Below are 16,771 nucleotides of genomic sequence, written 5' to 3' on the forward strand. Positions count from 1 at the left end.
ATTATTTTTTCCTTGAGCAATATATTCCAACTTACATTAATTTGAATTTCGGAATATATTGTTGTTAATTTACATTAATTTATGGTTTATTTGATTATTTTTCCCCGGGAAAAATAATATAAGATTTACATTTCTTTTAATCCCTTCTATCATCATATCGGACATAAGGTTTTCCTCTATATAACATGGGGGCCTAATAGTGCTACTATATAAATGGCTTTTGGAAATTTAAAATGTTGCCACTTATTCCTGAAACTAGGGCTGCTAATTGGGCTACCCGATTTGAAAATTTTCAACAATAATTGACTTGGATTATGATTTGCATCAAAAATCTAACAAATTTAATCAACCCGACCTAAGTTGCACCCCTATCTGAAATTATTTAGGCTGCATTTGGCATTCTTTATTTTAAGAATTTATTTCCTTTTTGTAATTAAAAACTTAGTATTGATAGGGACATTTTGTAAAAAGAAAATAAATCCTTAAATCATTCCTTTTCAATGCATCTGATTACATCTCTTAAAAGCTCATCACTTGTATGATTGGTAATGTTTCCCAGGCAATGGCTTGCATGATTGGTAATGTTTTTACATAGTCTAAAAATGCCCTTTCTTTTAATACTTTAAATCTTCACAACGACAAGAATACCCGATGTATTAATCAACTCAAACATGATTATTTACTTCACACATAAACTATATATTCAAGCATAACAATACGCACTTATTCGTTCCAATATGATCATATTATACTTAAATGTTCTTTCGCTTTTCTTTTGGCTATTTATCCGAGTAAATGCATTTATGTTTGCTATTTTTATTTCCCAAGTAAATGAAACAATGATCATTTACCCTAAAAAAAAAGGATAGAATTAGAAGGGAGAAGAGGTAATATTTCCGTCCCATCATGCGTTGACAACTCTCTCCAAGTGGAAAAATTATTTATCCATATGGGAAAATGGTATCGCTTACCCGGAAAAGTGATATCAACGGAAAATGACATTTCTATGGATATTGCATGGATCCACAAAAAGAACATGAAAAATCGCAAACGGAACCTAGCTAAGAGGTTGGACTTTAGACTTCTAAATACAAATTTAACATGTGCCCATATATGTCAACGGTGTTTATGTCTTTTTATATGTAACTAATTTGACAGCCAACCACGAGATGACAATTTGTATTCTCATGTCATATTTGTGTCGTATTGAGGTGAGTGTATTTGGATATATGAATTAATACGAACATGACATAATTAACTAATCATTAAATTTCTAAACACAAACATAATTAATTAATTGTCATCCCTATACCTATCATAATAATATTTCATCCAAATTCACATGCATTATCTAAAATTTAAAACTTTTGCTCGTAAACAGGAAATTTTCGAATTAAGTTGATGCAATTTTGACACAAACAATTAAAATAAATCCAAACTCATTGATTTAAAGGGTGTTTGGTTCCGTTTACGTTTATTCAGTAAACGTTTATTGATAGTGCCATATAGACACCACTTCAGCAGTTTCTCTCTCTTATTCTTCTGCATGCATCGAAAATGAAAAAAGTGGACTTTGATTTTTGTGCATGTCAGCCATTTGTGAAAGTTATTTTTTAAAGTTTTCAAAAACGGCCATGCATTTTTTTCACTGTTACGCTGATGTGGAGCCTAATGGCGTCTAATTGTCATAAACAGTTGTAATTATTGTATTTTTCGGTTTTACCAGCAAATAAAGTGCAAACGTTTATTTAATAAACATAAACGGAACCAAACACATTCTTAGTGTCATGTCAAATATTTCCAGCCCTAATTGTGCACAACACATTGTAGTTGCACGTCAAAAACATTGAGATTGGTCAGCGTTCTATTGTCAACAGATCCCAATTCCCTTACATGAACACATGTAAATACAACTATTTAAAAAAAGAGTTCAACTATGATACCAGAAAAACATGGAACCAATCAACCAGTATCATAAAACTGATATCCAAGCAGATGATATTTGTCAAAATTACGAGAGGGTTTTGATTGATTTTCCTTTTAAAAATACATATATAGTGCTACCAACTATTTTTAAAAATACAAATTGTGCCCGTCTAGCTAGCTATATATAATATAAAATCAGGATGCAACGTAAAGAATTAAGCTTATATGAAGGCTTTAGGTCAGCCTCAAACCATTGGACCTCCATATATGCATTAAGCTTATAGCATTTATTCTATGAAATACACATGCAATGAACTTATACAAAATCTGGCTTAGACATTTACTTGGTATATATGAAAGACTTGGAGCCAAACCCAACTTAGGCTCCACCCTAAATTGTAATTAAGATGTTACCAAAGAGCTTTGGTTTCTAGTGGGTCAGAACATGCATAGAGGCACATATAATTACCATGGATTCCATTACCATTTTTATTTATATTTCTTTTCTTGTGTTTCTCTATTATTTCTTTCTGCAGAATTGCATAAGATTTTGATAGACAACTGATGCAAGCTGTGTATATGAACACTTCATGGATGGATATGGATCACATCTCCTACTTCACATGTAATTCTGTTTCTTGTCAAGGGTGTGTGGTTAAAGATGGAGAGGGTCTTGTGGTGAGGGAGGGTCTCATCTTTACAATTTGCTCTTCATCCACACCCATTCTCTTAGCCAACAATCCTGCCTCCAAGAATCTCTTGAGTGCATCCTCCATGTATTTCTTCCCCTCTTTGACTGTCATTTGCTTCCCAATCTTTTCAGGATAGCTTGTCAAGATATCATCGCCTTTCAGCACTGCTGCAAGCTGCAGCAGCTCCTGTTGGAACTCACTTAGCTTCGCGTTTTCATTAGGCCCACCCTGCCGGATCTTGACCGGAGTTGGCAGTTTCTCTGCGGTAATAGCAAATGTATTAATAAAATTAATTTTTATTAATTTTCATTAGGCCCACCCTGTCAGTCATTTAGAAAAGAAGATAATGAATATTTTTTGTTGTACCAATGTTTTAAGACTCAGCCCGGACCGGACGGTTGGACCGTGAAAACCAGGAACTGGTAGCCTTTCTGGGTCCTAGTTAAGTGATGGTTTTGGCAGGTTGAACGGACAAACCACCCGATGATTAACAAGTAAAACCGGGACCCGAGAGCATTTCATTTTTAGTCCAGTCCAAGTCTTAAACCATTGGTTATCACTTCATAACTAGAAAGAGTTGCCACACCAAACATGGACCTACAATCCAAACAGTTTTCTACATACCCAACTCTTAATGGCAAGCAACTCCTGACCAAATCCATTCAACACCTCAAATTAGGGTTGGGTCTGAGTTAGTCATTACATACTCTAACCTGGCAAAACCCAACTCAACATATCTTTCTTCCTATAGTTGGACCAGGTCTATCTTTATATCTAAGGGTTTTTACTTTTTACTATAGTCAAGGCCAAGGTTCTATAAGACAAAAGGTGGAGACAAGGCCATTGATCTTGAAGAAGCAAGGCCTAGGACTCAAGGTGTTTTAATTTGAGGCTATGTATATATTATGTATGTATGTTTTATAATTTAGATAATGCAATTTCCTTTTAAACTTTGGAATATTATTTATTTATTTATTTGATGACTAATATATACAATTGATTTTTTTTTCATTATAAGCCTTTAATCCAACTCCTATTTTTTTTAATTCTCATTTATGTTTTATTTGGTATTTACAGCTCCTATTTTCTTCACTTGATTTATAATAAAGGGAATAATAAACTCTTACTACTACTACTATTTTATACTCTAACCTCAAGTTGCTGAGGCTAATAATTATGAGGCGCCTCTTGCCACTTGAAGTCTGAGTCTCATGTAACATACATGTAAGGGTGCATGTTGGGTTGCCCCATTTGAATAATTTCATCAATATTGGATTCGGGCCAATTCAAAATTGGTGAGGTTTATATTATGCTTCACCAATCACCACTTTGCCTTATGGCCTTTTAAAACTTTGGTCAGAACCCAGATTAGAAATCTTCCAATCATGGAATTTCTCAAAACCAACCAGACCAATTGGGCCATTGCTAAGTCACTTCTAAAACCTCTTATTTGTCACATGGCTGCTGGACCAGAATCCAAAAATTGGCCCAATACAAGGCCCAGGTGGTGGCAGATGAGAATGAGAATAATTTAGCTGAAGCACATGGAGAAGGATCACGTTGCCCCACTCTAAAATGTGCCACCAAACAAATTAATCCATATCTATTATTATTCCCTTTTGGCCGTTTCAAAAGGAACAAAGAAAAAAATAATAATAACAGAAATCAAGGAAATAAAAAAAAGGTATTTACCAATGTGAATGGTTTTGTTTTCTAAAATAAAAATAATTGAGATGTCAGAAAAAAATAATATAATTTTAGTTTTAAAAAATAAAATCATTCACATTGGCATTTGGCAAACACCCCCCCCCCCAAAAAAAAATATATATATATATAAATAAATAAATAAAAGTGAAGAGAAGAACCTGGACAATCAGTTCTTGGTTGGGTTCTAGTTTGGACTACGCCTTCAAAGGTACCGGCCCATTCGTCCCTCCTTGTCAGAAATGGAGAGGGGAGGTTGAATAGCTTCTTCACTGTTGCAGGGATGGATGAATGCTCGAACTCTGACTTGGAGAATGGAGACCCATTGGGCCCATGAACAACTGCATCATCAACATCATCATCTTGATCATCAATTAAACATTCCAAAATGCAGAATGAAGCTATCATATGTTTGTGGGCTTTGGGCTTGGGGAAGGCCCAACATCAAGAACTCCTTTAAGTCTTTAATCTTACCCCCTTCAAGATGGATCCTAGTGGACTCCACTAATGCACCACTATCTGTTACCATGTGATCGTTTAGTCAACCCACAGTGTCCTACCACCTAACCCGTGACCACCCCATCAATCACACAATGGGCAACAGACAGAGGGACAATGGGCCCTCAGTTTGGTGGACGGTGCTAAACCCTTGGCCTCAGTCTGACCAGTTGTGGGCGGTTCAGCTAGGTGGCCTGATCTCCGGTTTCAGAGGTGATCTGGCATCTAAGCATTGCCACGTGGCAAAGAATTGCACTTACCAGTACCCTTCTCTATCCATGGCGACACCATGATGGTAGGGACCCGAACACCCAAGCGGTCGAACCGAAACAAGAACGGCGCAGGCCCAATTATCCCATCCGGACTCGGCACACCTCTCACCGGCGTCGGCACATGATCGTAGAACCCACCATGCTCGTCGTAGGTAATCACAAGCAACGTCTCATTCCACTGGGGGCTCGCCCTCAACGTCTCGTAAACCTCCTTCACGAACATCTGCCCCTGATAAACATCGTGCGACGGATGATCGTCGTTCGCCGGCGACAGCTTGGTGTCCATGTACTGCTGCTCAAAGACTACATAGTTCGGCAGCTTCCCGGCCTTGGCATGGCTCTTGAACGATAACCCATATGAATGGAACTTGGTTAAGTACTTGAGCTTCCTTAGATTTCTGTAGAACAGCGTCGCCGGTATGTTCTGGTAGTAAATTCCGAACGATAGCCCGGCGTCATCGATGTTTTCGAATATTGTTCTCTGTGGGTACCCCTTAGCGAGGAGGCTTGGGATGTTGCTGGTGGCGCCACCGGAGGTTGCCGAGTGCACGAAAAGTCTGTTGGGCTGTGTCGAAGACGGGACGGAGGCGAACCATCGATCGAAGACGGCAAACTCAGTGACGAGAGACTTGTAGACAGCAACCATATCTGGGTTGAAGCCGTTCATGACGCTTTCGGACATGTTGGTGGAGTTGATCATGGAGAAGGCTTGCTGGGCGAAGCCATTCATGGGGGGAGGAAACGCGGAGGTGTCGCTGGAGCCGAAGATCTGTTCGCGGATGGCTTGGAAGGAGTGGCCGGGATCTGGGTCGACGTAATGCGATTGATCTTTGAAGAATATGCGAGGAGAGGATGGGTCGGTTGTGGAGAGTGGGTTGGACTCGGTGCCGTCGACGCCATTGATTCGTGGGTTGATTCGTTTCATCCACCCGAGCATGTGATCGAAGGATCGGTTCTCCATTACTAAGATCACCAGTGTTTTGATTGGACCTGCTGTTGCTGAATCCCAATTGCAAAGAAGAAGAAAGAGAAAACATAGTCTAGTGGTAGCCATTGATGGCCTCTTCTTTCTCACCATTGTTGTTTCAGAAGAGAGAGAGAGAAAGATGAAAGTAAAGTCCGTGAGTCCGTGACTGATTCTTCTGGAAACCTTTTTTTTTTTTTTATCGTTATTGGTACAGGGAAGAACACACTCTGGTGGAGATCCCAATAAGAAGCAGAATGTTTAGATAGGTTAGCTAGATAGAGAGCTAGTTTGTTTTCCTGTAATATCCTATCAATTGGAATTTAATGACAAACGTATCCACCCTTTCAAGTATCTGTACCTCTCCTATGGAGGGTCATCATTAACCTTATAAGATGATCTTAACCGTCCATTGTTATATGATAGGGGAAAACAATGGCCAGAGAGGGAAGAGAAATTGTAGGTTAACCTCCAACTTCAGTTTAGTTACCCTTTTCTTAGGTTTCAGATGGATTGGATTATTTGAATAGGTTTATACCTAAATCCAAATTTGTAGTATCTTATCATATAGAAGATTCAATTTAAAATTGAGTATTATTTATAAATTAAACTAAAAATCCAATCTAACTTTTTGACCAATTAAAACGCCCCGTGAATTTTGACGAATACTAATATCTTGATTGATAAGGGGGTGGGGTGTTCCTCAGAGTAAAATTGTTTTGTTTTCTAAAATAAGAAAGAAACTACCATGACACCAAAGGGCCAAAAGAGTATTTTTTGCAGTTATTTTTATTTTAAGAAATAAAACCTTTTACATAAAAGAATACATGGAAAATGAATTAAAATTGACTTTAATATTATATATCAGGAAAGAAATTACTTGTATTGATAAAGATATCATCATCATTTAAACCTTATATTTTTCTTGTATATTTTAACACAACATACTAATGATGCTCGTGATAACAATGGATTTAAATTCATATCTCTGTTAGAACTACCCAGCTAGCATACCAATTGGGCCACCACTCAATTGACACAATCACACTATCATAGATCTGATGGTGTAAAACAAGCTCACAGTGATTAAGGGATATGATATCAAAATGGATTCAAACTTATATTTAAATAATAAAAAAATACCATTTATGGCCTAATTTTAGCTAAAAGGGAAGGATATCAATTAGATACTGCTCCTGGTTGGGAATTTTAAAAACGATGACTAGTTCTTGATGTGGTTTGTACTCTGCAGTTTGCACCAGATAATTCTAGCTAGATTATTGATTAATTAATTGAAATTTGAAAGGTTTTTGTTTTAATTTTCGAAGCCAGGATTTGAAAGCTTTGATTGAGGGACATTTCATGGATTATTATTATATTTGTTGATAGTGTGAATGTGTGTGAAACAAGAAGCAGCAAATAATTAATGATAATGTCAAGTTCCAACCACACTAGATGTGAACTGACATGCAAAAGGACTATGCCCAGTGACGATAAGGATCTAAACCGAGCCCCACATGGAGTACGAATATCCCCTTTTAGTCGATGGATCGGATTAGATCGAAGCCAATCCATAAGGTTGCGTTTGGAATATCCAATGGCCATGTGACAAGCTGATTAATTTATGGTTAATGGATATCCATTTGACCCAGTATAGATCGGATGATCAAGTGGTTAGATCCTTGGTCAATATGAGACACTTGTCTCAAATCTGATGGAGCATGAATTTTAGTGTTGAAGAGCACTTATCTCAATTGATTATTTTGGTTATTGTTTGTTCCCAATAACAGGGAACATAATGTTGGAAAAGCAGTCTATCTCACAATTGCTTCACATACATGAGATAAGCTCATTACTGAGACAGGAAAATATCCTCTCACCTGTTCCAGCTCTAATCAAATTCAGCAGTTCTCTCTTACACTTTGTTTGAGAGGTAGGTGTCTCCGATCCCATATTGTGTGGCATCTACACTTCTCTCTTTGTATGCAGGTTAGGAGTGCCCAAGTATTCGAATCTCATATTGTGTGGCATCTACACTTTTCTCTTTGTATGCAGGTTAGGAGCGCCCAAGTATCAGCCGTCCATCTCTGCATCTTCATGGTTCTTCAAAAGTAATATTACATATTGGTCGTGTTTTGCAAGCATTTTATAGAATAGAGGTGTTAATATATTTCATCCTGCAACGAAACCATTTCAATTCACAGCTTTAATGGCGGATCTCAGTTTCAAAGAATGATAGAATTTCATCATGCAAGGAAACCATTCTTTGGATTTCGTATTGAAAATGGCAATTTTTACTTGCATTGAATCCCAGTTCCAATTCACATAGAACAGTTACCACCGAGACCGGATCTGCTCCTCTCACACAGGGTGCCTCACACCGACCTCACAGGTATATCTCACCGTGTATTGAGAACATCTCTTATAATTAAACGTTATTATTTATAGGAAATGTTCTCAATGCATGATAGAATGTGCATGTGAGATCGTTGTGAGCTGGCCCTGTGTGAGGAGCAGATCCCAATTCGTTACCACCACAATTGGCCGGGGGGGGGGCACATTGGTCTCTACCTACAACAAAAATGGGTCTGATAATCCGCCATTGTTCTTCCACTATGCCCAATATGAGCCTCTTTGCATCATTAATCCGGTCCCCATTTGCATTCCCCTAAACCGATGCATGATTGATTTCCACCGTACATATTTGCATTTACATCACTATCAAACACAGCCCAAGGGAAAAGTTTTCTTCACTCAATATTCATATTAAGACTTTCTATCATCAATTCCTGTAAGGATTAGCTGAACATAATGACTGTTCAGCAGGTTATGGAACCAATGATAATGTTATGCCAGTAATAAAATATATGGAACCTGCACCTTCCATAGTGGTGCCTATGAATTTATTACTAATGTGCAACATTACCATTGATTCCACAGTCCGTGGAACAGCCATCACATTCAGCTAATCCAAATTCCATCAATTTATCATCCAAAGAATTGTTTTGAAACCAAATCAAATCGGATGGCTGAACCGGGTTCAATCAAACCAAACTTTTCTCTGATTGGAACTGGTTCACCATGGTTGAACTGAGATTGAACCAGGCATCCCCTTCTTAATATATGTGAAATGGGAACAAGTGGGAAACCGTGTTAAGAGAGTCTTTATTTTTTATTTTATTTTTATTTTTTTGCTGGGTGAGTGTCACTAGACTTGCAAGGGAGTGGAGTTGGTGAATCATTTCTCAAATCTCAATACGCAGTAGAGAAAGCAGATTTGTCCAACACAAATGCATTATTTATACTTTTCTGCAAAAAGCATATTGCCTCATGCCTGTCTCTATCTAACCACAAACTCTTCCATACATATATATTACCCATCTCTCGGTATGAAAAGATGCTTACACTCAACTGAGTCAAGTATGTAGAGAGACAGAGATAATGAAGTTATGCTCTCATGGGTACCCATGGATTAGTAGGGAACCTCCTTTATGGTAGTGTTTGGCATCTTCTTAAACTATAATGACATTACTTAGAGTATATAAATGCGTGTAAGGCATGTTAGGTACTAATGTCCCATTAAAGATAATTGTGGATGCTGATTTTGACTTCAAAGCTTTGGAACTGATTAGAGGGCCCATATCTCATTGTCATTTTATCTTTTGGTTAGAAGTTTATGATATATGTATGTGTATATGTGTGTTATTTTATGTATAATTTTATATTATATATAAATATTATAATTCATTTTAAACACATATATATATGTTATGTAACATAAGATATTTAAAGTAAGGTTTTTAAAACCGACTAGGAGAACGAATCGGTTAGGGGTCTGGTTCCCAGGTCGAACGGTCTGACTATTTGAATCGAATGGTTGGCCTGTCCAAATAAAAAATAAAAAATTTAAAAAAAAATAAAAAACGGTTAAAACCGTTCAAACAGTCAAACAGTTTGAACAATTAACCGTCTGGATTAACGGTTTACTGACCAAAATCAATGATTTTTGGCAAAAATCCGGTTTTGGAGAAAAATGAACCGATTCCCAATTTTCCGGTCCGACCGTCCAGTCCGGTCCACTTTTAAAAACCATGATTTAAAGTTATCGACCCGCAATCCAGCCCATGCCTGGCCCATAATCACCCTCGTCATGGGCTTTCCAGTACCAACTTTCCATGGTGCATGGTTTTGTTGAGGTCCAAAACCATGGATAATTATACCAGGATGCGTATAGCTTTTGCATAAATAGATAATTATTTAAATATGGGAACAGCTACTCAATTAGGGAAGAAAATAATAGGGAATTGCAGGCATGGAATTTCACATGAAATGAGTAGTGAAACTAATAAGAATGGTTTAATAAATAAATTAGTTAGTTATTGGGTACATATTATGTTTGAGACTCATCATCCAAGTTATAAGTCTTAAAGCATTTAGGCTTAGTTTTTTATTTGATTCGGAGATTAAATTAAGTTTGATTTGTTGTTAAACAACCCACTTTGTCTAGAAGAATGGAATCCAATCAATATAACATCTTGAAGGCTTCTATGCTGCATTGGTTTTTTCGTTTACTTGAGTTAGTAAGTTAAAATTAGATTATATTTGTTTATTAAAGTATATGACACAACTTTAACTTAAGAAACAACAGAATTTTAGAGTGGGACTTGCAATTCTAGATATGCTTTTACCTTAAGGGTTATTATGAATTATTCTTCACTTTTCTAACATTCTTTTAAACTTATCCTCACTTTTTAATAGCATAAAAATCTGGGGGGTGGATTTAAGATAAGCCGAGTTGAATATTTGGATATTCAAGTTCAGTTTGCCAAAAACTCATGAGGCTCGAGTTCAAGCTTGATTCGAACTAGAGATTTAAGCTTGAGTTTGTCTCAATTTTAAAGATTGTATGTTCAAGTGAGTTATGCTCACAAGGTGAGTTTTATTGGACCCGAGCTTGACTTGATTAACAAACGAGCCTATATATTGGACTCAAGCTCTACTCAAAACTTGATTATAATTGAGTCAAATCAATATTTTCATAAGCTAAGCTTGAATGACTCATAAAAAGCTTCATTCTTGTCCACCCTTGGCAAATCAATATGAGTGACTAGAAGAGAAACAATTCACATGTGCCATTATTAATTTTAATAAAATAATTAACCCTAACCAACCAGTCTATCCTATTAATTAATTAAGTTTTTATAACAGAAGTATCACTTGATTATTTCTCTCCCTTATTTCACATTCACTCATCTTATAACTCACCATTGGATCAATTCACCAACCAAGAAATCCTCTCAAGTAGGGGTGTTTATTATATGATCCAGACTACCAGATTGGACTGACTCAAACTAAAATTGGTGTCTTGGTTTGATCTGAACTTAAGAAAGGTCTGATTTAGTTTGGAAAAATTTAAAAATTTGATTTCCAATTTTCTAAATTTCAGAAATCAGACCAAAACATAAATCAAATGATATATATATAGAGAGAGAGAGATCTTAAACACAATATAATGGCCCAAACCATATTAGAATTTCTTAGACCATAATTTATTGGTTTGGTCTGAGTCAAGGATGACTTTCACTTGTCTGGTTCTCTTCCAAAATGGAAAGTTCTTCCATCTCTAGAATTTGATTTTCATCAAAACGGGTTGCAAGATGTCTAACTTCCATGCTATCTCTTCCCTATTTTCCATCTTCATTTTCCTCTATTTCCCTTCTTCCTTACATTTCCTGGATTAAACCTACAAGGTCATTGCTTCTGAGACCCAAAAAACATACAAAGAGAAATGGTTTAGGTGTGCTGACAAAATTAAATTGACCCAAAATCAAGATGACGCGTTAGCTATCTATGTTGTTAATGCAAAGTTTGTACTGGAAACTAAAGCTGATTGAGCAATCAAAGATTTTGAATTTGAATGAGAAATTGAGAATATTGACTCTCGCAGCATGTAAGATGTCTATTCATATTTATATGTAAAATTGTCGAGAGAAATTTGTGGAGAAAACATAAACAAGTCACAATGAACAGATGCTTGTTCATGACTATCTCTAACCACAAGCCCATGAACAGATGCTTCTCACAAAGTCACAATGAAACTGACTTTTGAACAAGACACAGACACAGACAAGTTAGTACAGAGAGTGCAGAGTGAGAGAGACATCTTGCTTGCATATTTGCAGTACAAAAATCAGATCATACTAATTATATATATATATATATATATATATATATAACTGAGAATTAATGAAAAAAAAGTAGGTCTCAAGGGATGACCGGATCTGTTGTATTCACATAAATTAATGATTATTGATAATTACACTAGATTGGTGTTAATTTGTAATAGAAATAGATAGGAGCTAGTGATACAAGAGTAGCAAAGTTCGGAGTGATGTGATTGTGGTGGTGGTTGTTGATAATTGTTGAGAAAATCTCACATGCACATGCAATTTGTTTGAATGTAGCGGTGATGGTTATGTGGTCGTTTTAACTTTTAATTGCATGCCGGTGATGGCAGTAGACAGTAGTATACATGCAGTCGCTTTCATCACTGTGTAAACTGAGTGACAAATTTATACCCATGTTATGGAAGGTAGGTGACGGGTGCTTTCAAGTACAATCGAATCTAGTTCTAATTCAATAGTTAGGTTTTACTCAGTTCAAACTTCGGAGTTAGTTTGATTAGTTTTTTTAATTTAAGTTTGATCAATAAAATCTTCGGCTTGAAAGTTTGTCTGTTGGGTTCCATTAATATAAAAATATTTTTTTATTTTATATATAATATAAGATATATTTTATATCATAAAAATATATCATATATTTTTTATAAAACATAAAAAATGTATTCGTTTTTTAGCATTTCAAATCAAATCTGAGCTCATCAAATATTTAACCATGAACTGAAAATTTAAATTTAAATCAAACTCAAACCTATTAGTATTTTAGTCGAGCTGAGTAAAGACATGTCTAGAGCTGTAAATCAAGCCATGCCGCCCGTGGCCTGGAATGGCATGGCACAACGGCATACGGGCCGTTCTAGGCCCGATATGTTGGTCTAAGTAGTGTTAGGCCTGGGGTTCTAGGTCCAAGGGTCGGCATGGCATGGCCTGCGGGCCTATAGCGGGTTGTGCTCGGCCCATCCAATGAATTAGCCATTGGGGGGGTTTCCAACGGCTAGTTTCAGCTTTTTGGGGATTTTTTTACAAAATTACCCCCCCCCCAACATCTATAAGCAGCTATATAGGGGGTATTTATGTATTTTGGTTTTGAGGAAGAAAGAATGACACAAATACTCCCCAACAGTTATATAACAGCTACTTTGGGGGGCATTTTGGGTAAAGTGAAATTAGTTTACAATGGCCAAAGTACCTCTCCCAACAACTAAAAAATGGCTAGTTTTTAGGGTATTTTGGGCAATTAAATTATTTTCAATTCCTATATAGCCTTATCCTCCACCATTCTCATCACACCAATTCAACAATTATCTTAATCTTTTCTCTAGTTCTCATACTCTCTCAACTTTTCAATCTCTAATACATTCTTTGATTCTCCAATTCTCAACTTTATTGAAGTTTCAACAAGAAGGCTTGCACAACAACTCAAGTATCTCAACTCTCAAGTTAGCAATTTGGGAGGCTTAGACTCTTGGAGTTGAAAGGCTTCAACCATTAAAATCAAGTTGGGATTCCGAATCATCAATCCGGGTAAGTGCAATTAAATTAATTTTTATTTTTTTAGAATTAAAAAAAAATGGTCGGCTCCTCCCAAAACCAATTCCTAACATGTTCAATGTCAACAATATTCAATCGCAACATGGTAGTATTAGCACCGATATGGATGCTATTGATATTGATGGAACTTCCACCCCTAGTACTAATACTAGGGGAAAGAAAAGAAGGCCATTAAGTTGATTAGCCTCGTTTGGAAAATATTTAAAATAGAGGAGGTTTAGGGGAAGGGAAAAAGAGCTATTTGCCAAAAATGTAGGAATAACTATTGTAGCAAGGGTGGTACTTGCCATTTGGGCAGACATTTGCCCATCCATGAGAACGAAGAAGAAGAAGAAGAAGAAGAAGAAGAAGAAGAAGAAGGGAGAGAAACAACACAAACACAAATTGGGCGGGGGGGAGTTTGGAAATTTTAAATATTCTCGAGAAAAAATGATGCAAGAATTGGCAAAATACATTATACATGCTGAACAGCCATTTTTGTTAGCTGAAGATACTAAGCTTGTAAAATGGTTACGTAATTCTGTAAATCAACAATTTAAAAAAGTTCCTAGGAATACTATTAGATCATATGCTTTAAAAATTTTTTACTCATATAAACAAATTTTAATTTATATGTTATCAAATCTTATTTGGTTAAGTATATTTTTCATTTCTTTATTAGATTTCTTATTTTTCAAATAGTTCACAAAGGAAAGTTAAATATTTTAGTTTTACTTAGCAAAGAAATAAAAAAAATCAAAAATGTCAAAAAAAAAACAGCTTGGCCTGGTTCGGCCCATGCCCAAGGCCTAGCCTGTTGCCTAGCCCGATGCGGCCCAAACCCATGGCATGGCCTACAGCTCGCCCAACCCAGGCCCATGGCATGGCACGGGCCCACATGGGCTTAAGCCATGGGCCATGTCGGGCCACTCCCAATTTATCCCCGAGGAGGGCAGCACCGCCCGTTTTACACCTCTAGATATGCCAAAGTTCAGTCCAGCTCAGATCGGCCCGATTACACCCCTAATAGAATCCTTTCTTAACTCACATCAATTGCCAATATTTTTAACTTCTCCATTCCCTTTTTAAATAGCTCTTTCTCTCTTAAATCTCTTGGAAATCCTATTAACTCTATACAATAAATTAGAGATATAAAATTTGATTGTTAGGTCATCAAGTTAAGGCCCAACATTTTGCCCTCCCTCTATCCCTAGAGACTTAAGTTCTATTTATTTTTGTGATGTTTGGGGCTGAGCTCAGATCGGCCCTAATAGAATCCTTTCTTAACTCACATCAATTGCCAATGTTTTTAACTTCTCCATTCCCTTTTTAAATAGCTCTTTCTCTCTTAAATCTCTTGGAAATCCTATTAACTCTATACAATAAATTAGAGATATAAAATTTGATTGTTAGGTCATCAAGTTAAGGCCCAACATTTTGCCCTCCCTCTATCCCTAGAGACTTAAGTTCTATTTATTTTTGTGATGCTTGGGGCTGAGCTACCCCCCCCCCCCCGCCCCTCGTCTTGTGTAGCTCCTCCTATTTCTACCAAAAAAAAAGGTTAAGGCCCAACCCTAAGACATGGGCCTCAAGCTTGTACCCATTTTCAAGTTAAAGCCCAAAATTGCCAACCCAAACCCACATTAATTGGATCAACCTATCACAGCTTAATGGCCTCGAATGGATTTGGTTAAGCTTGGGTTTTTGGATTTTTGCAATTATTGATTTTTTCAACCATTTTACATCTCCACAATTACTGTTTATTCTTACTGTCCACTTTTCTTCAAATAAGTAGCTTTATGTTCTTGAGAATTGCCATCATTTCTTCTCTCTGAGTTGAATATGAAAGCCATTTGGAAATGATAATGCAGGAATTCGGATTATTTCTCCTCCCTTAATGGAAGAAATTGGTGAATTCCTATGAAAATTCTGGGCACCTCACCCTAAACATGAGCAGAGAACTAAGGCGGGTGAAGCTCTCTTCTTGTGCAACTTCAACTTTTTCGCAACCATTATGAATTGATAGGTACCTGGTTTTTCTATCTACCATTATTGTACATTTCTGGTCAACATTAGCTATGGATCCAAAATTCTGGCCCCGTTTGGCGTGTTCTTTTGCATGGACTGATGGCTTTTTAGAAGTCTGGCAGCCCGTGTTTTGGTATTTTCTCTTTTGGTTGAAAAAAGGTTTAATTGCCAAAAGGTGCAACCCCAAAAAGATGCGGGAAGCTCATTTCGGAAAGGTCTAAGTGGAGTTTTTCGCCTCTTTTTCAACTCGCCTTTGCATGGAAAGGCACGCTTTAACCAAATGGTCTTTAAGCTACTTTTTTTTTTTTGAGAAATAGTCTTTAAAAACCTTGCATTCAATCATGGTTTTAAAGGAAATAAGGGTAGAAAGTGCTTCAGATTTGCGTGTCGTAATGGATAAATACAAGATGAACAACTAAGCTGATCAACAAACACCAAGTAATTGAAGGAATAGGGGATGGACCCCAAACATCCATAGCCACAACTTGTAAAGGTTTCACTTCATTTGAAGAAGAAAGGTACGACCATTTGTGACTCTTGCCAACACCAACAGAACAAAAACTCAAACGTTTATTCGTGGACATTGGCTATTTATTAGTCCTAACAACATAAGAAAGGTGGCCAAGGCAATGATGACAAATGTCTATACTAGTATATGTTCACCAACATAAACTTGATAAAGTGCAGTGGAGGGTAGCTTATAGGGGCCATTTCTATTCTCCCTGCTGTGCAAAGTGTTTTCCCTGTCATACAATCAATCCTTCACAAAAAGTATGTTGGAATACAATAAACACGTTATTGCATTTGTAAATTCAGAAACAGAAATATAATTCAATTTGATAGTAAACATTTTTCAAGTGTAAAGATCTAGAGGCAGATGGCATGTGAGTAGAAGCAATATGTTCGATTACCGAACTTACTCGGGTACTCCATTACCTATGTAGATTTGATCAGAACCATTTTACTGGAGTGAACTTG

At 36.7% G+C, this 16,771-nt stretch overlaps 1 protein-coding gene across 1 annotated transcript; it reads right to left on the reverse strand.

Moving 5' to 3' along the window:
- Positions 1–2,380: 2,380 nt before the first annotated feature.
- Positions 2,381–6,516, reverse strand: LOC104611342 (non-specific phospholipase C2-like). The gene is made up of 3 exons (XM_010278357.3): positions 5,081–6,516; positions 4,484–4,663; positions 2,381–2,878 (listed from the first exon to the last, which is right to left on the reverse strand). Exons 1-3 carry the CDS (start codon positions 6,168–6,170, stop codon positions 2,568–2,570), a joined length of 1,581 nt encoding a protein of 526 aa, XP_010276659.1. The 5' UTR covers positions 6,171–6,516; the 3' UTR covers positions 2,381–2,567.
- Positions 6,517–16,771: the final 10,255 nt, after the last annotated feature.

This window comes from Nelumbo nucifera, chromosome 7, assembly GCF_055504915.1.
Source record: "Nelumbo nucifera cultivar China Antique chromosome 7, China Antique-T2T, whole genome shotgun sequence".
Taxonomy (NCBI): domain Eukaryota; kingdom Viridiplantae; phylum Streptophyta; class Magnoliopsida; order Proteales; family Nelumbonaceae; genus Nelumbo; species Nelumbo nucifera.

Bases quoted from the DNA above. Each gene is read 5' to 3' on its own strand.
- LOC104611342 (XM_010278357.3), bottom strand. From the start codon at position 6,170: ATGGTGAGAAAGAAGAGGCCATCAATGGCTACCACTAGACTATGTTTT. The intron at 4,664-5,080 runs GTAAGTGCAATT...TTGATGATGCAG, and splicing joins ATGGATAGAGAAGGGTACTG to TTGTTCATGGGCCCAATGGG. The intron at 2,879-4,483 runs GTTCTTCTCTTC...CTATTACCGCAG, and splicing joins ACCAAGAACTGATTGTCCAG to AGAAACTGCCAACTCCGGTC.